Source organism: Larus michahellis, chromosome 6, assembly GCF_964199755.1.
Source record: "Larus michahellis chromosome 6, bLarMic1.1, whole genome shotgun sequence".
NCBI lineage: Eukaryota > Metazoa > Chordata > Aves > Charadriiformes > Laridae > Larus > Larus michahellis.
This window is the reverse complement of record NC_133901.1, coordinates 40,029,991-40,053,966: the sequence shown is the minus strand read 5'-3', so window position 1 is coordinate 40,053,966 and position 23,976 is coordinate 40,029,991. Positions and strand designations below refer to the sequence as shown.

The 23,976-nt window shown below is 41.3% G+C and overlaps 1 protein-coding gene and 1 long non-coding RNA gene across 2 annotated transcripts in view; one reads left to right on the top strand and one right to left on the bottom strand.

The window, feature by feature from the left end:
* Positions 1 to 23,976, top strand: part of LOC141744851 (uncharacterized) — a 79,843-nt gene that overhangs the window by 3,509 nt on the left and 52,358 nt on the right. The gene's annotated exons all lie outside the window — the stretch shown is intronic.
* Positions 5,775 to 21,330, bottom strand: TMEM26 (transmembrane protein 26). The gene is made up of 6 exons (XM_074592735.1): positions 20,832 to 21,330; positions 17,599 to 17,677; positions 11,762 to 11,875; positions 10,993 to 11,213; positions 9,857 to 9,933; positions 5,775 to 7,533 (listed from the first exon to the last, which is right to left on the bottom strand). Exons 1-6 carry the CDS (start codon positions 21,194 to 21,196, stop codon positions 7,118 to 7,120), a joined length of 1,272 nt encoding a protein of 423 aa, XP_074448836.1. The 5' UTR covers positions 21,197 to 21,330; the 3' UTR covers positions 5,775 to 7,117.

Here is a 23,976-nt window from a genome sequence, read left to right as displayed (position 1 = left end):
TAAAGGCATAGAAATCTGAACCTCAGTTAGGTGCATATATTTGTCAGAAGTGGATGCACTTATAGCTTTGACACTTGTTGTTGTTGTTATTGTATACGGATTCTAGGAGATGTTAATGGAGGTTTTCAAGTGTCCTCACGCCGCTGCATGTGTGTTGCCCAATTGCTAATTTAGCTAGGCTTCTCTCCTGACCATCTCTTTGGCAGGTTTGTGCTACAATGATTGGTCCATCTTCAGCAGTTCTGGTGAGCCTTAATTTGTCTCTGTATGCAGCCATGATATCTCTGCCTTGTCAGACATCTCTAAGGGAACTGCCTGCCTCTCTAGTCTGTAGGTTTCTCCTCAGCGTTTGTCCCTTCCTGCTTGTTCTAATACCTGAAAAATGATAATATTTTGAAAAGAGATGTAGGGAAAAGAATAATACTGCAAAATACAATGTGATGGAATTAGGATAAAGATTTTGTAGGAGGCGTATGTACTTTCTCTGTGTATTTCATAAAGATGATTATGATCAATTATTTTCAAACCTTTAAAAGAACCTTGCATTTTTATCGTAGTGTTCTGTGTCTTCAGAGTGAAGTTTTATCCTTTTTCTCTATATGTGTAGGTGTCAGCAATCCCTACAGGGTTTTGGAGTGTTGTGCTGTAAGGGAATACATCCACTGTAATCAGCCCTGGTTACTGCAGAGTGTATTGCTATTATTTGAAATCAATATTAGTATGAATTGATTGTGGTATAAGAGAGACTAGACTCTAGCCCCATCAGTTTAAACTTTGAGGAAGATAATCAAAGGGAAATACAGTAGCGAAATCTTAGTTTCATTATATCTGATTTCAAACTAAAGATCTGCAAAAGCACTCCTTGATTTGTTTGAACGTTTGTGGATTGCTGTGACCTGGCATCTATTAGTCATTTAAGTAGTCCTTTATAACCACCACTATCTTTTCACTCGGTTTATTCTTCTCACCTTTCTCAAGCCTAAGCACTGCATTGCAACACTGTAAAAGGTGCAAAAATTTACATGACAGAGTGGTATGGGTATTTGTCCTTCTAGAACATACTCTGCTGCAGCACAAGTACCTTGTAGTGTAGAAATTGCCATAGTAACTACTCATTTCTTATTGATTAGATGGATAAAAATTCTCATAATATACAAGCAGAGTAACTTGCTGGCATATGGCTTCAGGCCACCCCTGTGGCAACTCTTACTTATGCATTCTCTCCTTTTTCTGCATATAAGAGGGGTTTTTTTATGAATTAGTATTCCTTGGATTAGACCACAAAATAGTCCTTTCTTTTTTTGCCACAATGGAGTTTAAATTTAAAGTTAAACTTGATATGCAGCTCACAAGGCAGAATATTAACTCATATTGGTTTGTTATTGGATCAGGACAACTACATTTCACCTCAACATGAAATGAGAAAGGAGAAGGAAAGAACAGAGAGTTCTCCCCTTTTCCGTCATTTATGGAGAAGGCTAACCACTTCACAGATTTCACCTCTAATGTGTAAAGGAGAATATTCTAGTTTGGCAATTGAGATAATTCTCTTTGGAAGGTGCTTCTTAAAACAGTAGAATTGGTTGCATGAGAAAATGAGTCCTGTTTTTATGTTCCTCTAGTAATACTATGGACATAGTAATGATCTTCAGCAGCGGCATTGTGAATGCTTACTGAAAGCAGGATTAGGCCTACAGTGAGTTATAGTGTCTGACAGCTGTCTTGGTTCATGTGCTGTGGTTGCCGAACATACTATTGTCTCTCGCAATCCTGAGAGATGCTCCAACAAGGCTTCTGCCAAGTTTGTTGTGAAAGACAAGCTTTTTGGGAATTCTATCGAGGGGCTGAAATTGTGAAGCACTTAAACAGAATGACGGATAAAATTAAGCTCAACACATTCCTCAAATGTGAAACATCAGTTTATTCGGAATAATATAAAATGAAAGAACAGCAACACTCAACCAGTTTTTACACTGTAAATCTATTCTAAAGCTATTCTGGAGTCTTCTGTGAAGCCTAGGTGTTAGCTATGATTATATCTGTTTTGTATGATTATTCCGGGATGCTATTAGCTCACGTGTATTAGGAGACCGAAGATTTCAGAGCAATTTTCAATTCAGATCTTCCAAGCTGCTATTATAGATGATACCCTTGCAGGCCTTCTTTACTTGGCTTGGAGGCCTTTCCCATTAAAACGCTGGGTTAGGGCATCACTTTTACAGTGTACCACCCTTCAGCTCCCTTATTTTCACCTACAGTCTGACAGCCTCATGTCAAACTTTGTATGACCTTAAGATTGTTTGAAGGTGATATTAATCCATAGGGCTACAGGAAATGATGATGCTGTTTCAATAAGCTAGTCCTTCACAGAAAGGTCGCTCAGGAAAACATTCTTTTCTCTGTAGTAGGCTACAAACAAATGGAGGAAGCTCTTTGGCAGCTGTAGATACCTTCCATCTTTAACAGGAAAAAATAGGCTTGGCTTTTAATCTTTGATTGTCATGAGTTCTTGTGTGCTTTTGTGAAGACTTTCACAGGCAGCAGTGGCTAGTTCAGTGTCTTTTGTCTGCATACTGAGATCTGGTTGGTGGGCCCAGAAAGCAGCTGGAAATGTAGACAGGGAAAGAACAGCATTATGTAGAGGATGAGGTAAGAGTTTAAGTGGATACATCACTTTCCCTCCCAATCCTTTAACCCAATATAAAGGGAAAAGACAGGACACAAATGAGCCCAAATTAGGAAAAGTTTGCATTGAGCTTTTTAGGGTCACCTGCAAGACAGTCTCCGGACCACTGGAACTCCTGTATTAGCAGCTTGCTGAAGATTATTGAAGTGGAGCTGGCTGACGAGAACTCTTCCCTTGCTGGCTCTTGATGGGCCAGGGTGGGTTTTCAGAACACATCTTGTGTGGTTTTATGAGTCATTAGTACCTATTACATTAGGGGTCTGTGTCACTGTATTTCCCTGCTGGTGCAAAGACCAGTCTTGGGCAAATATCTCTGTCACTTCTGCCATCATGACTCCTTTCTATTGCCTCACCATTACAGATTAGGAATAATCTGTTTTCCTTCCTCTCCCATGGAAGGAAAGGCTTCCTTGCTTATACAACAGCGTGGCAAAAAATGGAGAATGGAACCCAAAGACTAGAGGGCCAAGGATTCTTCAGTCTTGTGATTTCAAGGCTTGCCTATTTTCTATTGACACAGAACCAGTGAATCAGCCTTGGGCAGTTTTAGATGCTCTTGTTCTGTTCTAATGCTCTTTCCAAAAACTTTATCTTTGAGGGGGAAATAGCGTTTGGGTAGGTTCCATTCAACTGAGTAAGTCTGCATGGAAAGAATAAATTCCAGGGAATTTACAAAATATTTTTTTTATCAGTATATTGTTGAGAGAGTATCACATGCTTAGTATTTAGAGCCCCAAGCTTTAAGATATTTGCAATGTTCAGGTATTTCTGTAAGTGTTTTACAGACACCTGCAGAGTGTTTTCATCAGCAATCTTGCACACAGAAATAAAAGCTGAATGCATTAGGCATTGCCAGGTGTGTATGGGTATCTAAACACATATACGTATTCGCGTGCATCTGTAAAATGTGTCCTGAGTGCAGATATTAAACCCATCCTCTCTGGGATTATGCTGTGACTTGCATATTTGGAGGTGACGGTTCTGAATAAAGAAGAGCCTATCCAGAATAAAATGGAATTTACTGCATTTGTTCTGGGTTTTCAAAGCAATGGCTGCAGTCAGAATCTGGCCTAAGTAATTAAGTTATGAAGGATGGAAAGGAAAAGCAGCATATGGAAGATGTAATTAATGGGAACATATAACAGTCAGCTCTCACATAATAAATTGGCAGCTATGCCTGAGGTAAATGCCTTTTATTTGCAAAATACAGTTGGAATTTTTTAAAAGTAATTGCACATTTTCTTCCATTTCCACATGGTCCCAGAGAACATAGTACAGTACAAATACCAACAGAAACGCAATAAAATCATGGTTGTTGGTTTGTTGTTTTTTTTTTTTCAGGCTTAGGGCTATGATTTCAGCCAATGTCCAAAGGAAAGGAAGAATACATTTTAGCTCAGGAAAAAAACAAGTGGTAAAACATTTTAGTGAGGTTTAATATAGAATAATCTAAAAGGACAAGGCAGGAAAAACCAGAATAAATAATGGTAAATGGCTAGATATCTATTTGCAGAGGAGATTTAGTAATGTAATTCTCCTGACTAGAGTAAAAAAACAGAGAAAATAAATGCTCTGAAATCCTTCCATTTTGAAGGCTTGAATTTTCCCTGTCTGAAAGTTTATTGCAGCTTTTCCTGAATACCAAGCATGACATCAGTTGTTCTTTAGATACGCCACAGATGCTGGCAGATTCTCAAGAAAATGCATTCTGCCACTTGCCTCGTGCAAAGCTCTGGAAGGCTGCAGGATGACACAATGCCCCACACCCAGCTGCTGATGCAGCTGCCACAAATGGCCTGCTGGAAAAACAATGCTGGAGTCCTCCCTCTCAACAAAATTATCAAGAGAAAGGTGAGGAGGGCTTGCAACTGGGGTTTGCCACTGTGACCAAACATACAAGCTACCAGGCTTCTTAACTGCCATTTCCAGGTATCTCAATGGAGTAGAGGGAACTGCACGTCATTCCTGCTGCTACCTGGCATATGTGATGAAAGGGTGGGGGGTTAGACTACCCACCCTTTAAGTGCTCGGTTTGTCTGTTTGGGTTTTCTTTTGTTTTTAAGCAATCCGTTTGTTGTCATCCCTGATAGTAGGGAGGAAAAGGGAAGTCCAAATCCATTCTATCATAAGCATGCGGGAGATCTAGTCTATTTTGTCTGTGAGTGAATGAGGATGGGATCTAGTAGTAAAAACCTAGCATTGGAGTGAGTTCTTCTCACAGTAAATCTGATTAGAAGCTTTACTGCTGTTTAAAATGGAACAGCCTGAAGACCAGGAAATACAGTGCTCTGTAAAATATTCCTGCTGTAACTAGTCTCTGTATTGCTGGCCCCGGGGGATCTTGCATTTGCTGCAGGCTGAGCCTCGTAGGCAGTTTGTTGCTGAACTAAGCCCTTTAAATAGACAGCAAGTTTTAAAAAGTATGTCCTGCAATTTTTGTGCTGATGAATTTAGAATGATGTTCTAGCAAGCTCAGTACACTGCAAATTAATTAGCAAGGATCCTTTTAACGGGATAATTACTATATCAGCAAGTGGTAAACTCAAAATGAATGTGAGTAGTCCTGGCTTGCATCAACAAGGAAGAGATGTGTTGCAGTTCTACCCACTGATTCTAAATTCACCCTAATGTGAAAGGTTTTAGACAGCACAGCTGGTCAGCAGCAGCACTCCAGCTTTTCTGCTTCTAGACTTGAATTAAAATCCCAAATGAAGTTGCATTCCAGTCTCCATATGTCTACCTCACAATGCCGTGGCCAATGATGATCTTTTTTTTTTTTTTTTTTAATTTCTTCTGGAAAAAGGCCCAAAATAAGAAAAGCAGGAGGTGTTGCACGTTATTACTAAAGTATAAATGTTAGAAAGGGCTATGAAGTATATGAGACTTCCTTCCTTCTTTATGGCTGTGCATTTTCTTCTTTCATAATGGAGGGGCCTGGTCCTGCAAAGAATGAGTAGGAGCTCACAAATATAAACACAGGTTCACATGTTTGGGGGTTGGAATTTTTAAATAGGTCAATCTTTCGAAGAATAAACTTGTCCTTGTCATTGCTTATCAGACTATAGATAAATAAGCATATGGCTGCTGCAGTGGTGACAGAAACACCTTTATTCATTCCCCAGACCAGATTCTGTCTTTAGGTAGTGGAGACTTTAGAAAATAAGGTTTAACTGGGAATTTTTAGTAAGGGAAGTTACCTTAATTAGGTCACTTCACATTTGCTAGGTTTTTTTATATGCTTTTCTGCACTCTTTTAGAATCTATGCAGAAATTTGTAAAAATATCTGCCACTTTCTGTGAAATACAATTTTTAGGCAGACTTTCAAAGATCACTTATCTTACTTTCAGCTTGTATAAGCTAAGCTTAGCAAAGTCAATGGTCTTGCACTGATATAAAGTGTGTTCTTAGGAGAAATTAATCAGTCCCTATGTTGTTCACTCCAAATGTCAAAGTATTAAATGAATAGTTATTAGCCATTTCTTAAAAATGGATCTTGACAGTCAACAAACCAGACAATCTCTCAAGCTATTTTATGGGACCTTGTGGTGCTTTATAAAATGTGAAGCACAAGCCTGGATCCTTTTGTCTAGATTGTCTTGTCAAACTTGAGCAGTGCCATTTTCTTTCTAGTTAGCTTGTATGCCTGAGTCAGGCTACTTTTAAAAATCATATAAAATGAAGACATTTTAAAAACTTGTCTCAACTGCAAGCACAATGAAAGCTGCTTTTTTTTTTTTTGTAAGGTTTAGGTTATTCAGACCATGCAGGTCCTAAGAGACAGTCTTGTTTATGCCGTTTCATGGTGTTGCATAGTTTTTAACTGAATCCAGCCAAGGATGAGGTAACATTTGAATAAGTTTTTCTTAAATTTCTTGAATGAACAATGTTTCGATGTCACAGTAACAGTAGAAATCCGTCATCCCCCCTTCAATTCTATGTCTGCCCAGTTGTTGCTGATGAAGCTGCTTCCATATGCAGTGAACATACTGTTCGTCACACTCTCTAGTTATAGGCCAACCACTGAAGTTGGGCTACAGCTGAGCTAAATGCTTTCATACTTCCCATCATGGACAGGCGTGTCCTTCTATTTGAATACATGTGAGTACATATGTTAGCACAGTGTCACCAAAGGTAATAACCAATTTTGTCAGTGTGCCAAACCTTTCTTGCTACTACAAACTATGGCTACAAAATCCCTGTGGATAATATAATAGGGAACTAGTCAAAACCCAGCATACAAATGGATACAAAAACGTCCCATTTCTATGACTTTGCTTCAGAAATTTCCCCTACAATTTAGAAGAAATTATTGATCTCTTGGTGGAAGAGGTGACTTAGGCGCTCGCTCAAGGTGTGTTTGATCATAGAAATAGGCTAAGCCCTTCTGAAGATGCTGTGGGAAATGCAACCTCTTTGAAGTCGGTAACTGCTCACTGCTCTTCTGATGGAGCTTGGGATTCCTCTTTTGGAGGAAAAGCAACAACTTCTTTCATTTCGGTATCTTGGTCAGCGATAGCATGAGTACTGGCTTCATAAGGCTCACATGGGCAACAGCCGACTTCTCCTTTCCTGCTCTTCTGTAGAATGGTAGCACGGAAGTCTAACGTTATCACTGCCAAACGATACAATTGTAGAGTCACAACTAGGATATTCTTAGCTGTAAAAAACACCAGCATTTGATTGAATATTCTGAAGTGGCCCATCAGGATTGAACGCACAATGAAGAAGGGACCATCCTGTATGAAAAGGCTGACCCCAATGTTCCACAGTTCCGCGCTGTACCTGCACAGCAGCAGGCTGGGGATCCGTCTAGTCGATGCAGTTTGTTTGCAGCCAATATGCTGTACTGGAAATAAAACACGTTTACGTTAAAACAACTCTCTAAAATTGAGCCAGGATTGGCCCAAATGGCAGTTACAAGCCAGGGTGCCCTGGATTACAAATGCATTCAACTCTGAACAATTCAGCATAAAGCATATCTCGCTTCTGGGATCTGTTTCAGCAAAACACAGTAAGCTCATGTTAAGCAGGCGCTGATGTGGTCCGCCAAACAGGACCAAAACCCGCTTCCTCTTTTCTTTCCCACAAAGCTATTGGTATTTATACACTTCTAAAACAAGACGCAGTAGTAGATCACCTAATCTTTCTGTAACATCTTCCCCCGACACTTTGCTGTTAAATCAACATGCTAGGCTAATACGTATCTTTAAGGAAAAAAAACCCTACCATGCTGAATGGGAACAGCCTGAGCTGTAGCACTTCAATTTGCTCCAGGCTAAGCCCTTGCTTTTAAAAGATTCACCAGAGCGGCATTGTCTTTTTCATGTGTCATAGTAAGAACAAGTCATGTCAGTGCAGGGCAATATCGAGCTTTATGGATAGGAAGAAACTGGTTGCTGCTTGCTATATAAGACTAGAGCCACAGTCACTCATTCTTAGCCTTCTGGGTAAGAAATTGCATGTAGCTGTTGGAGCTTGCATGGATGTGTGTCCCTCGGCTATAAAAGTGGTGGTGGGCTGAAATGCTCTTTGTGGCATGGTGTCTAGAGAAGGATCATCAGAAGGGTTTGTGGGTGGTAAATATGGCTGTCTCTTATGAAAACACGTGTAGCTCAACTCGCCTGTCTCTCAGGCAGTGGGATTTTATTAGTTTTAAAAAACATAGCTACTTGCAACCACCAAATGTTTCAGCTTATCAAAAGAATTCTATTGTTTGAGTAAATGCTGGATGGTTGGGGTGGGGGGGAATGACTCAAGTGGAAAATGAGTCGTAGAATACAGACATTTGCTGAAATCCATTAGGCAAAGCTTCAGCAGCAGCTAATTTTTTAATGTTTTTGTACCATTGCTGTTTAATAGTTCTAACTGCGTTGCCGTAGTCCAATAACTGCCTATAAATTTCTATTTTATGTCATGTTTGATGTGTGAGTAAACATACTGATGCTTGAATAAAAAGTACTATCTGTGCAACTGTATAGAACTACCTAAAATAAACTGTACCCATATTAAACACACATTGCCCTGAAATTTACTAACTTAAATTTTAACTAGTAAATGTAATTAAACAAGCAGAAAAGCAATAGCCAGAGAAAAAATGCGCAGTATAACAGGTTACTTCACTTAAATTCAAACAGTGCTTAAAAAATCATGGCATTTATTTGGGTAGTGGTGATGCGTATGGGTGGTTTGGGGTCTGTTTGTTTTGAGCCTGAGTTTAAATACATTCTTTAACAGAATGTGTTTTACCAGTAACAGGAATTTTAGGTGTGATAAATCTGAAATGCGGTGGCATCAGTTTTTTCAAGAGGTGAGCTGCTGAGCTGAAATGATGAAATACTTTCATAACTTCAGTGTTGAAAACAAAGTCTAGTGCTGTCCATGGAGAAAAGGCTCATGAAAAATTTCTGGAATGATTTTTCATTATTACTTTATTCACTTATTATTTTAATCAGTGTGTCAAACTAGTCAATCCGTTTTATATAATGTGCTAGTGAGGATAACCTGTCTTTGGACTGGTACAGTTGAGTTGCAAGCTTGTAGTGATTGGAGGCCAAAATGGTGGCAACTGATGACGATTGAGGCGGCTTTCATTATTCTTTTTGGACACAGAGAAGCCCTTTCTGCCTAGGGATGAACACTGGCCTGAGCTGGCTGAATGTTGGGCCGGTAGTTTAAGATAAGGGTGCAGAGTCCCAACATCATATTGTCCTCTAGGTTCCCTGTGAGTAGGTAACTTCTCCTGTGATAACTTCTTCTCTGCTCTTGGCTGTGCTGTCCCCTGTTGTTAACGATAGCCTGTCTCTCCACGGGGTCTAGTAACCTCCCGAGATTAGAGCCATAATATAATCCAAGACCAGATCGAACTCGAGAGCTCATATAGTGAAGTTTAAGGCAGTAATAGGTGACTGGAGCAGAAGCTCCAATACCACATTGCAATTTGAGTTTTTTCTGTAAGTAGAAAGCTTTATCAGGGAGATCAGAGGTTAACCAGAAACAAGTGTTTCCTCAAAAGAAACCACAATGGGCTTTCTTCAAAAACCGCCATTAGCATATGAATTGCTCTCCATCAGAAGCCCTTGGTATAGCCTGTAGCTGTGCACAGCCACAAGATATGGCAGCAAGAACTTAAAGAATTTGTTCTCTTGTCTTGTCTATGCGCAAGTACTAACCTGCGAGATCAAGTGGAAACTGTAGCATACTCCAGGTCCATACAGCAAGAATTGCATTTATGAGGGCGTAATTCTTCCTATGGGAGGGGAAAAAAGTGGTAACGGTGAAGATGTAGTTTCCTTATGTGATAACAAAAATGTTTCCTGTAGTATTTGGAATGTCGTTTATAGGGTGGTTGAGCAAAACAGTGATTAATTAGGGCATGCTCTTGAGATGTAAGACTAAGGAAAACAGAGATACTTTTTGGTATAGAATTTTTGCTGTTCAGGCCACATGTTTCAGTTGTGGAACTACACTAAATATCTGATGCTACCGTTATAATGATAAGCACATGGATATAACGATAAGCACATGGAAATAGACTCTGGCTCAAAGAGGAGATTCTTTACCCTCGTAGTGATTACACATTCCTTGCAAGCCTGAAGCTTCTCTGCCAAGTGGGAAGGACCTCTTTTCCTGCTGCAAAAGCTTTTCTTTGATATTTAAAAAAATAATAGTAGTATGTCTGTAAGGGAGGATGAACCTCTCCTGTGATTCTTTTTCTTTATGATGCATGTTCACAGCTCATCTCTCAGTGCTGTGAGGGGGAGATGGGCTTATTTTCTCCGGGAGAGATCATAATGCCGACAGTTCCCACCAGACTATGCCATTCCCTTTCTTCTTATCTTTGAACACTCTGTCATTCTATCATGAAGAAAGTAGGAGATAACCAAAGAAGCAACTTGGATAATGAATCACTAAAGCAAACTGTAGTTGTTTCCTTGTTAGTCTAAAACAGTTCATTACCCTGAAAGAGGCTTACTGTGTGTCCAGTGCTCCAGCTCCCGTAGCTGTAAGAACTGAGGCTGTATGTCAGTTATGCTAGTTGTTTGGCTCTTTGTGCCCTTTTATTGTGATGGATGCAATTTCTCTGCTAGCAACAGATGAGTAATCCCTAACAAAGCTGACAGGACTGTTAGGCCTTCTACAGAGGGAAGGGTAAGAGTAGGAAAACAGAGCCCTTGAACGCAACCTTCTGTTATCTGTGGGAAATACAGTCCATTAGTCTAAACACTGCAGATTGCACAAAGAAATGTTCAAACAGAACAACTATCTTGCACTATGCAAATTATTTATGTCAGCAGATAGTCCTTACCGAACATCTTCGATGTCCAAGGTTTCACTAGCAAATTCAAGTATATCTGCTGCTGTTCCCACAAACATGAGAAGTAGCTGAGACAATTGATCCCGGGTGATTTCAACCCCAATGGGGAGAAGCCATCTCCCAACCACTAGTAGCAGTAGAAAAGTCTGGTGGAGGGCCAGTGTCCATACAGTCTCACAGATTGTGGAGAGCTGATTCACAAAAACTTTTGCCTGTTTAAAAGACAACAACAATAACATAATGTCAGTTCAGGGGACTGACATTATGGGTATCTTCAGTGGCTGTATTCATCCTTGAGCCTGCTTTTGTTCTCCTTCACATTGTATTAGAGCAAATCATTTCTATGTGGCAGGCAGAATTTGAAAAAGGCACACTGATACAAACTTCAGGTAATGAATAGTAAGTCTTCCTCTGTCTACTGCTACTCCTGTTCTCACTTGTCAACTGAGCAGTATCCTTTGCAGAACCATCACCCAGACACTTCCTAAATTCAGTTACTGAGATTTGGAAGAGAATGGTAGGAGAGTCTCTTCTTCACACAGAGACTTTTGCTACCAACAATAGTTAGTATGCAGCACGCTGTTGACCACTTTCACAGTATGGCTTTCTGAAACTATTTTTTTTCTTTTATTTCTTTTTTCTTCTTTTTTTTTTTAGTTTTAATCACTGTGAGAGGAGCTTGCCCAAATAGACACAACAGTCATTTCTAATTGCCCTAATATCATAAGATCTCTACTATGAATAGGAAAAGGTGTCCCACCGTCTGAATGATGTGGTGATCTGTTCTCTCACTTCCATGACTGCTGTCTCTGGATTGATTGAAGTCTTGGTTGCTGAGATTCACCTGAACTGCTCCGGGCTCATTACCGCAGTACTGTTGGAAACAAATCATCACATGCATAAACATCCTGCGCAGGGAGCAGATGCGCTCTGTGACTGAGAGAGTCCTGTTTTGCTGAATTGCAGAGGGTTCATTTGTGAAAGTCAGTTGATGTTTACAAAGGTACATGCTTGCTCTGAATGAAATTCCCCTCTTGTTCAGAAGGGAGGAATTCCTCTCATGAGGAGAGGAGTGATGTGTTGCTAAGTCCCCCGAGTAAGATTGTACTGTAGGAGAGGATGTAAATTCAAAGGCTGATGGAGTGGGTGACACCTCTGTGCAGTTAAGACTGCACTCTTTGAATGTGATCTGCCTGCAGTTCTCCTGAACAGGTTGCTGCATTTCCTACATAGTCTCTCTCAGGCTAAAACAGTAAAATAGGGTAAAAATTGGTCATGGTCAGTCTCTACATTCAAACTTTTTCTCAAAATATCTGCTTCTCATCTCTACTATCCAGGAAACGTTCTCTAAAAAATGCCATTGTTTCATTCTTCTCTATGACTTCCCTCAAGGCTGGAATGAAGAGTTGGAGTAGGACGTTTGGGTTGTATTCTCTGTTCCTCCTGCCCCTGCTTCCCCCCCAGCTGTGCCTTATTTTGCAAGGAAATTCATAATGTGAGAGGCAAGATTTAGGAATAATTAAGAAAAATGGGCCTGTAGAGCAGAAAAACGGGTATTTTTACTTTCTCCAAGTACCCCATCATCTGGGAAATCGAATGTTGGCTAAAACTTCAACTTCAACTGCAGTAAACCTGTGGTGAGACTGTGTCCCCTCCGAGGGCTGCAGCACTGCGCTCCCATTCTACCTTCACTCCCAAGGCTGGCCCTAGAGCAACCGGGGTACTGTTCTAAAATCTATCTTCATAACAATCCCTTAACATCTCTCTTCGTTGCAATAAAAAAAGGGGATAATTAGAAAATCAAACCATGCTGTTATTAAAGACTTTTATGCTGCCTTATTTGTGCCAGAGAACACCAGATGATTTGCATTTCTCCACTGGGCCCCCCACCATTTTATTTCATGGAAAGCGATTTTCTGCAACAATCGGAATGTGTTCTAGTGCATACTGAGTAGCTGTGTTCAGCATAATGCCTGCCAATATAAAGGCAACATTTTCCAGCAAATGTCACATTCTAGCAAATTTCAGATTCCACTTTATCAGAGACCAAGTAAAGTACCAATGTTGCTGGCTATCTGGGTAAAGGCTGCCTCTTGCCTGACCTTGTCATAGATAAATGGAGCAACTTCCCGTGGTCTGAAAAATCTGGGGGGAAAAAAAAAAAGTCAGTGCTTGTTGCATTTATAATTGATGGTAAAGGCTCTTAAGCTGAATTCTTGCCTTATTTGGACTGTGGGTGTTGGAGTGTTGAAAGACTGACATGCAGATGTGGTGAAGAGGGTATTTCCAGTTGGAGGACGGAAATCTAAAGTTCTAGCCATGGAGACAGTGAGACAGAGGGGCTGGTACTCTGCTGGCTACAGCCTTGTGGGGCTAATTGCCCTGGGTTAGCCCCTCAACCAAAGGAGAGAGACAGAACAGCTTGGTCAGAGGATATTTCAGAAATGAAACTTAACTGGTGCTCTGGAGAAGCCTTTTTATCTGTTGATTGTAGAAAAAGTCTAAACCCTATGGAGGCCAGCCCCCAAGGTCAAAGCCAGCCTTTCTGAGTAACCCCCACAAGCAGTGTGACAGACTCAGCTGAGGAGACCATGACCCAAAAGTACTGCATAACGGGTAGACGCCCCAGAATATTAAGGAGTATCTAACTTGTAACAAGTAGCCTGGGTAGGACAAAGGGATGACTAACTTGTGCTGGAGGAGAAAGGCTAATAGACCTTAAAGCCTTTGGTTTGTCATTAAAGCTGCATTTGAGCCCACTCCTCTGCCCCCTCGCCCAGTCTGGCAGGGGTAAGAGGAAGGGAGCCATGAACTTCCATCAAACTTCACATCAGAGTTTGGGAATTTTTTGTTTATTTTTGAAAGCCCTGTTGGAGGAATTTGACGAATTTGAGGTAGGACCCATGTAGGACAGCCTGCTGCGTTTGCTGTGTGTGTAAGGACAGTGGAACTCCTTTCCTAAACACTGTGAGAACTCCCAGTGAGTAAATCCGGTGGCTGAAGGACAGGAGTGCAATGAGAGGAGCAGAGGTGCCTCTCAGCAGATGCTGCGGCTCTCCCCATGCCTACAACACAGAGCAGGTAACTCTCATGGCTCCGCAGCAGCTGCTCTCTTAACCTGCACACAGGGCGGAGAAGCTGCACTGCTGGAGGGAGGTGGAGGAGAGCACGCCATGGCTTCTAGGTGGCTTGCAAGGAGGCTCTTTTTTGTTCTCTAGTGGCACAAAAGTGCAGAGAATACTTCTTTAAAAAAAATTAATTTGCTCTATCAGTGTCTTTTGTAGGTTTCTTAAATGTAACTTTTGCAACTACTCCCAGCTGAACACAGGGGGTTACTATTTCAGTGCAAGGCTCTGTGAACTCTGACTGAATGGCGCTCCTCAAGGCTGGGTCCGTATCTCTTCTTGACTGCATGCAGGCAGGAAATGGAAAACTGCATCCGCAATGCCAGTCCTTTAAATAAACTCCTAACTTTTAATTTAAGTATGTTCATATCTTGTTTTAGTTTATTTCTCTCTGAATATTTATTAAGTGATGATTGTGGTGGTGATTCACTTGAAAGTTTGGAGAAGAGCCTTTATTTTCATCATGTATATGCATGTAAATAGGACTGTTGGTGCCAGGCATATTTGCCTAGCCAATTATGTATGTGCAGTGACTTAATGGGAATGTGACAGGGAAAAAGTGAATACTAAGTTTCATAGGCAGTTGATAAACATGGTTTACCTCTTTACCACTAGAGCCCAGTTACTCCTAGGTATCAAGACCATGCACATAGCTAAACAGAAATGCTTTTTTTTCTTTACTGTGCAAAAATCAAACAGGAAGACACTGTATACATTTTGCACAAATTCTAGCTTGGCTTACTTCCTTTGTTTCTTCTAAGATGAAGCTTGCATTCATCTGATTTATAAAACATCTAATCAAAATGGAAAGTGTGTTGCATGACATGGTGCTGTCCTATTGCGTGGCCTGCACGGAGCTCGCTGTCAGTGCATGGGCAACTCCTGAAACACTGAACTAATTCAGCAATTTTCTGTTTGCGTTTTATTCACAATCCATTATTCTCAAATAAAAATGAGGTTAGCTAAAACTTTCTTTGCAATGTGTCCACCATTGAGATGGTAAAATTGACAGCTGAATACCAGGGCAGAGTACCCTCAAGGCTGTTAACGTCTGTGGAGGCTGTCAGCCTGAGTATGTGATAGAAGAGGCTAAGCCCTTCCCTGCAGCACCCCTCTGCCAAGCAACAGGTACCCAGCTTGCTCTCTGCCATTCCAGCCTTTCTTGCTGGAAACAGTGTTCCCGTCCCTATAGCAACACGTGTGATGTCAGAAATTCAAAGCAACCGTGACTGCTTCATGTTGCTCACACAGGAAAAGTGAAATGTAAAACAGGGAGAAGAGATTGCTTAAGCTATGTTCCTGTTTGGGGAAGATAATGGGTATGGGAGGGAAGAAATGATGAAAGATAAAAGATCACTCTTAGAGTGATACACTAGAACTTTAGCTGGTAAGAGAATACCAGCTCAGAATAAAGCTGAGGGAAGGGCAGTAATATTGACTATTTCCTTAAACTGTGCAAGTTAAGGTGGTTAAAAATAATTACAAGGTTTATCAAGTATCTATCTTATTTAGTGACTGGGAAGCCTACATTGACTACAGCACTGGTAGTCAGGTAAGCCCTGCAAAAGGTGGCAAGTTATCGCTTTCTGCAGCAGCGATGCACCAGGCATTTAAAAAAGGTAACAGGTTATTTGTTTATCTGAGATCTTATACATTATGAGGAAAGAATGTTTGGTTTTTTAAATGGATTAAATGGTTTTAATGTTCTTGCCACTCTGTTTTGCAGACAGCAATTTTTTCACTCAGTACAGTTCAATTTACTTTATAGCCTCTCCCAAACATGTGTTTCGTCCACAAATACTTTACTGCAAAGCAGTATTTTCTATGCAGTCAGTATTTCACCATTGATATATGAATGGTATCACTCATGTCCAGTTTTGCAGTACGCAGAGGCAGAATTGCCTCTGTCTTCAGGAGGAGAGGCGGCATATTAGCACGTGCCCTAAATAACAGCACCGACACAAGCAGCTGATGTTTCCTGTTAAAGATTCAATGTGAGATCAAAGTTCTACTGCCTTAAAGTCCACAAACTGTTTTCATGGTGGGTATATTAAATGTGTGGATCTAGCAACTGCATAATTACCCATTCTGTTTGTATTTTAATAAGGAAAATCCCAGCAATATGTTAGTATGAGAAGTAGTACTAGTCTGGGTGCTGTGTTTGAGATTAATTGTTAGGAGGGCTGCTCCCCTTCTGCAGGTATTGTTTTTGAATCTATTAGATTGTGTGTTTCCAGAACTCTCTATCCTATCTCTCCAGGTATAAAGTAAGCTGTTAACTTGATATACTCCCTCTTTAATTCACAGTAGCAGTATATCAATAAGAACAAAGTATGCCATGTTCTAACATCATTTTGGGAAATAAACTGCTGCCTTTGACTACAGAATTAGCCTGTTTCTTGGACCAGATTTAACTATGACAAATGTTCTCAATATCCACATTACCTGTCTGTGACTGTTTAAGGAGATTTGGCAAAACAAGAAGACAATAAATTCCTGCTGCTGTATTTAGAAAAAGCCTCAGGCATTTTCAGTGTAAACACAATTTTGAATATTTGATTATGCTTCTGCAGGCTCTAACAATGTTTCAAAGGAGAAAATGAGGCACTACATCTTCTTAGTCTAATTTATGTATTTTCTTCTGTTGCTTTTTGCTCTTGTTCCTATCAGGCCCTCTTCTGTTGTGGATGTAAGGTACTGCATATGTGCAAATTCTGGGACAGACAAAATCCCCTTTTTGCTACGTGGAAGTGCTATGGGGACTTATGAGCAGCCTGCATGGGAAGGCGGTTCACTCAGCATGGGCTGCTGGGCTAAGTGCCTCTGTCCTGGCCCTAACTGACTCCATCTGCCAAAAGAACAATTGCCTTTAAAAAATTTTACTGTGTGTTTTAGTCCTGAATTGGAACTCGGACACCCCTCTCACAGATTACTATACAGCACGAACAAAGAAAGGATATAAACACTGACAGACAATTTACCGTGTCAGCTGTCTGTGAATATTCTCCTAGGTTGCGGCAAACACGAGGTAATTTGAGTTTAAGACCCCTTTTGCTGACACCTGTCTCAATTTTGGCTTGCTTCGAGTTGTGGTATCTGCCTGTAAGTGCTGTGAAATTCATACTTTATTTTACAAAGGCCTCTAAAGCAACAGAATTGTTTCACCGGCCTGAGCGAGATTCAAGCTGGCAACCTGGTGGTGAGAGGTTACTTTTCAAACTTCTAGCCCTTGGCTCCCCGGCCAAATAAAAATAAATGGTCTCATTTTTAGCTAGTAATGGGGTTCATTATTTGATATTTAGGAAACGCACGATAGTCGTAGTATAGCTGTAGCTGGACTGGGAGACCTACTAGTATAAAATAGAAAATTGGAACAGGACCTGGCAGGCTTCTGTGTGTGTGTATACACAAATCCAACCCATCAAATAATGCATCAATTTCAAACTACTCCATCTTGTCTCATAATAAATACCTGAGTCCCATGATGAATTTCTAGTAGCCATAGTGATGGTACTGTGCAAATCAGATATAAAAATATTGCTGGTGAAAACCTGTGAAGGAAAAGAAAAGATAGCTTGCTATTATATCACACTGTAAATACCACATATCCGATAGTTATATGTATTGAAAGTATCTTGTGCCTCCTACCATATGGGATATCAAGAAGTAGGGTAACTGCAAATAAGAGTTGCTATTCTTGCTGAATTCCTCATGCTGTCAGTATTATGAATCCTAGGTTTATTTGTACATCCACCTAAGATCATATATGGAAGTTTGTTTAAAATATCTTTTTAAGAATTAACCAAAGGCACTTTGCTGTTTTTATTTTCATCACAGCATTCTCTGTCCTTAAAATAAGAAAAAAGCCTCTAGCTAACATGCTCTTTCTGATTTCATGAAGAGTGAATTAATACATTGAGTCATTTCACTGAATGATGCTGGGATAAAGGCTGTTGATCAGAATCCTGTGCATTGACACAGGGAGGGTAGGAATAGCATCAGTTTGCCTAAAACAAGCATTTCTTCAGTAGGAGGTCTTTCAGTGCAAGCTAAAACGGTTTATGAAAATGAGTCTTGGCCTTGTTTCTGCATTTGTGCTGCCAATTGTGTAATTTAGGATTTCTGTCTCTAGTTCTTCTCTCCCTGTCAGTCTTCTATATAAGTTACAATGGTGAAGGTTTATTATCTCCAGCTTCCTGAGCTGAGTTTATTCAGAAGTACTAAAGAGGCTTCATTACTCCTCCTGCAAGCACTGATTCTTGTGGGGGTTGCTAATGTTTTCTCATTAAACATGTGACAGCTTGTTGTTTGGGGTGGGCTTTTTGGCAATTTCTTTCACTTTGGAGTAGGAACAAGGTCTGATGTCACTAATGTTCCACCTAGCTCTGCCATAGTATGGAATGAGCATCACTGCAATGCTGCCGTTATGCACAGCAGCCTTTGCATTGTGTACATGTACTGGCCCAGGACAGAGCAGTGGAGTCAAACTTGGGATTCTTGCCTGATTCCTTCTCTCCTGTCACTGACACATTCTGCAGTGAATTTAAATTGCCTATAAGTATGTAACTGCAGCAACACTTTGGTCAAATGTTGTTGCATTTATTGTTTGTTCCTATCCTTAATGTACCTTTATTTTTGTAATGATGACTTTTCCAGTGGAGATTAAGTATTGAGGAAAAGTAAACAAAACCTGTCTGCTCAGGAAAATGAGTGGGTTGCTGAGCTGTTATGAAATGTTTCAATCAACCCCCTCTAAATAAGATGCTCCTGGCTTGTGGTTTTTGTTTGTTTTGTGGGGGTGAGGAGCAGTGTTTGTTTGTTTTGGCAGTGGGGTTTTTTGTTGTTTGGTTTTTTTTAAAAAAAAAAAAAGGGCAAAACAAAAAACAACAAAAAACCCCTTAGTGGGGTTTTAGCCTGGCTATTTTGGGAGAGAACACACCTCTCATTTGAATGAGAGAACTAACATATTTCACAGTATTTCCTGTAGGACTTGAGCACATGAGAAATCCATCCAGCTGGCAGGTCAGCAGCACTGAGCTAATGATACCAGATCAGGCCAGGAGACTTCGGGGGCTTTCACCCTGCCTTTCTTTCAGGCGGAGCAACGTAGAGGAAATGTTACGTGGCCAGGCCCACGATAATACTTTTTCGCCACGTGTGTCACTTATTACACCAATGCAAAAAAATTAATTCTTCTGTCAATAAGGAATGGAGAGAATATGAGGGTCTTGGAGGCAGGAGAGTCCTGTGGCACAGACTGCCCGTTGCCTGGATCGGTGATTGTCTATGGAGTTGTTCCTGTAAACGCAGATGATGCTGCCAGTTCTGAATGTGAGTGTTATCCACCAGAGCAGAAAGTTATCCTGATACAAATAGATGCTGGCCATTTGTCTACAGGTCTCACCTATAAACGTACTTTACTGTGCTGCCTAAAGTTCTGGACAACATTCATTTTCAAATTTTCCTTCCAGATAGATTTAGCCCCGTCTTCTAGCACATGTATTCATCTAAAATGGATCTGCTTTCTGTATTTTTCTTTGGATTTTCCAAAAGCCGCCATAGCAAGTGTTCCTTCATAAAGTCTCTGCTGCTGCCTCCTCTCCTCAGTGAATTGGGTCTGCTCACTCTGCATTTGGAGCTCTGCTGTTGTTAAATTTTCCTGTGTCCCAGACTTCATCACTGCTTTTATTCCATTCAAATTTTGAGCATGGAACGCTTGTGTGAATTGTCACACAACACTGCTTCTGTTGTTCTAATGAGTTTCACAGGTTGCAATGAACAGGAATTTAAGATCATTGAAATACTTTTTGGGCTTTTTTTGTCCTGGATTTGTCCCAGGGCCTGCCTGCAGTTTGAGCTTTTAAAAATAAAAGGTCTTAGTAAAATCTTGACAATTAGTTATGTGACCACTTCCTTTTTACAGAGCATTTGTTTTGGCTGACTGAGCACTGATGAGCTGTAGATGACAGCGGTAATTCTTTAGATGCATGTAAAAACCCATGTGCTTGGGCAAACACTGCTATGACTAACTTTTTTGCTTATTTTCTGGAAGCCTTTTATGCATGAAAGTTCCCCTGTGGAATAGCCTCTCTATCCAAATATTTAAACCACTTATGCTGTATTGCAAGAGTGATTGCTGCTCATCTTCTATTTGTCACCGAGTTTTGGTTCATGCAGTAGCGTGGTGTTAGTGCCGTTACAAGTAGCAGGGATGGGGAATGCAGTCCCAGGGAAGGAGGCGCAAACCAGGGCATGGCAGGATGGGGTAGGAGATGCTGAGCATCTGCATGGCATAGCCTGTGTGGGCCCCCCAGCACCCTTCTGCACTTCCGACTTGTTGTCCCTGACACATCATTGCTTAGAAGTTGCCCAGTGACACTGTGAGGGAGTGAGTGCCCCCTGCTATGCCAGCCCACTGGATCGGCAGCTCTAGAGCCACATACCTCTTGCCTGCAGCTACGTTTCCCACATTTTCCAGCTGTTAGTACGGATACACACAGACCTGTACAGAGAGTGACTCCCAAGTAGTCTGCTGCAAAACTGCCCCTCCTGAAAGCCCTCCCACCCCCCAGCTGCAGCAGGGAAGAAAATACAAATCCCATGGAAGCGTTGGCAGAAACCAAGCCGAAGGCAGCCTCACATCTGCGGCAAAGTACATGCAAAGAAGCGAGAGGGGCTCCGTTGGAGCCGGCGGGATATGCTCACCATTTGTAGCCTCTGCCTTGCTTAAACTTGAGGGTGAGCCCTGTCTCCAGGCACAGGAGCAGATTGAGCAGTGCCAGCAGCCAGTACTTGGGTTCTTTCTTCGCTGCAGTCACTCTCCAGACCCCGATGAGAGAGTGCAACACAAAGAGCAGGCGAGTAACCAGAGCATTGAGCAGCACCATCAACTCCATCCTGGACCAGTCCCCCCTCCCCTTTTCCCCGCACCGCAGGGGCCCAGCGCTTTTTAGGAGCTCTGGGAAGTTACCCTGGGAATCACTGGGAAGCCTGCGTACCACACGCACACAGATCTCTTCTCCTCTTCCATCTCCACAAAGGGGCCCATTATAACAAAAAAGAAACAGCATTGCCCCTCCCCCAGACTTCCTGAAAACTTTTTAAAGGGAAGGGAAAAAAAAAAAAAGCTCCCACTCGCAGGCTGGAGTGGTTTGCAGAGCTCAGTACGGCTCTGGCCGCCCTAAGACGGCAGCGGGAAGGGTTTCTTTCTGTCTGCTCTCTAGCATCTGCTCAAGAACTAAACGGCAGGGAGGCTTCCATCTCGCCCAGTTACCATTTCCCTGCTAGCCCCACTTGCTGCTCTCATCTTGTAGATTTCTAGCAAAGAGGCGAAAAAGTGTAAGAAGCATTATTAATTTGAATGTTCCTTGCTAACAAGCTTCGCTGCATTACCAAGACTGCGAAACCCTCTTTCCCCTCCCCCTGAAAGATGTAATTCATATTTGGGACCTTTTAAAATTTTTCATTTAACATTGCAATACAGAATGTAGAAACTGCGTACGTAGTTCAATATTGCAATCCCTGAAATCAGGTTGAAACCTGGGCTAACGCTAATGTTACCGAGTAGGCCAATAGGGACAGATACAAAAAATACAAAGAAGTTTGACTGTTAGGTCAGTTACCTCTAGATTGACCTTTATCTTCTATAAGAACAGTTTATAATGTACAGAGTATGTTTTAAAATTGCTTTGATGTTTCTCATAGAGATTATAAAACTTGAATTTACACTTGGGTAACCAAAGAGGAATTTCTTCTTGATCAAAATTGTCACTGTGTTGCTCCAGTTTTGTGTTCATTTACTGCCAAAGCACTTGAATTGAGATACACCATCATAAAATATAAATGGAGAATCAAGTCCATGTAACCTGCTGTGGCACTCCACAGGTCCTAACTTCCTAGCTGATTTAATTTTAAATATCCTGTTCTAATTTAAACACAAGGAAATACTCTTCTAAGAGTTGTGACATTTGTAAGAAGGTATTTTTCCTCAATTGTGAAGATCCGAGTTCTCCTCACTGTAAAACGAAGCCTCTTTCTCTATGAACCGCTGAAGCTTGGTGCTGGCAAGCTGATATCCTTGGGGGTGGCAAGAGGTGGGGGAGAAGACTACTTAAAAATAATCCAACCCAGAGAAAAAGGAAAACAGAAGGCATTCCACAGTATGGATCTCTCAGTCAGGAAATGCCTGAGTAAATAAATGGACTGTGCAGCATGCCTTTTTGAAGCAACAAAATGAAGTACCTCACACTCAGAGGAAAATTAATTCAAGTCAAGGGCCTACTACTGATAATCCCTTGCCAACAGCCACCCTGCCATATCGTGCCTTGAGTGCTGTTGGTTCACAGCCCTTCCGTTGGCATGAAGGTCAAACCTAGTTAAAGAGGAAACAGGGAACAGACAGAATTGAGAGATTGTTTAAACAAGATACTCCTCTGTGAGCGTGCTTGATGTCTAAGAAATGACATGGGGGAACTGGTATGTCTAATTGTTCATGGAGATTCTAACAGTGTAGACGTCACAAATGTGGAAAGACGATGATCAGTGGGACATTCCTGTGATATCGTGTATTCAGGAAGGAGGCAGTGAGCTTTGCTGATGGCTAGTAGTTCTGCATATTAAAGACGCTTTGGAGCTGAACTGCGTAACAAAGTAGTCTCATCAACGAACAATCCTGACTTCATGTCGGTGGAAGTCCCAAACTTAAGTAGGAAGAATATATAATACTGCCTCTGCCTAGCGTTGCCATCACAGTCCACTGGTCAGCAACAGACTGAGTAGAGGGAGGAAGTAAGGAGGTATAGATGACTTCAGTTACTCAGTCTAGAATAGGCAAAAAATGCATTTTGTGGAGCAGCTGGTTCAGGAGTCCGTGAGGGCAATGCTTGACTTTAATCCTGAGTGTTTTACAGGATACGATGTAGAGAATAACAGCTGAAGAGCTCCCCCGAAATGGGGATCTTATGTACTTAGATTCAGCAACCTCTCAGGAGTAAGACAAGCCAGAGTTCTCTACCATTGCTGTGCTCAGCTTCAAAAAAGAGAACTAGACACAGATCAGGAAGCTTGGTGAGAGTAAGACTGACGGAGGACCCCACTCTTCTCGGGGTGCATGGACACTGCTTCAGTAAATCACATGGGAAGTGCAGAGAAAATAACCGTGTATCAAGAAAAACTTGAGAAAAAGTTAAAAGAAGCCAGCATTAGCAGGGTAAGGGAGATTGCAGGAGCAAGCAGGCATCCTTCGAAAAGCTGAAGCTGTGTCCAGATGAAGAAAACTGAAGAGATTACAAACTCTGTCAAGTTAAATGTGCAAACATGTTAAGGCTGGCTGAAGAAGTGTGAGGGACAATAGGCAAAAAGCATAACTAAAATGTCTGTTATCTGTTCAAACACATCATGAACATAAAGTCTACCAGGGAATTGTTAGGTCAGTGGATGGTCAGGTGGCACAAAAGCCCTCAGGGGGTGATAAGGCTGTGCAGGAGGAGCCAATGAACTCTTTGGAGTCCCAGCACGAGCATAGATGTACACTGTAGCATGGGACAGCACTGACTCCTGCTCAAAATCTTATAGAATTAGTGGGGGTTTTCCTCATGATGTTATACACACTAGTGTTCTCCTAATTCAATTCTTTTCATAGCTTCTACTAATTTGCAACTTACAGTTGTTAGGCTAATTGATCATGGGCTAGGCAGTAGTTGGGAGAGAAACTTTGTGTTTACCTTGTTCTTGTACTCTTTCCCTGAGCATGGAGTTAGGTCCACTGTTGGATGCAGACAGTGGAATAGACGGACCTTTTCTCTGAACCAAAATGGCTACACTAGTAGAGGCTTTCTAGTCTCTAAAGAAG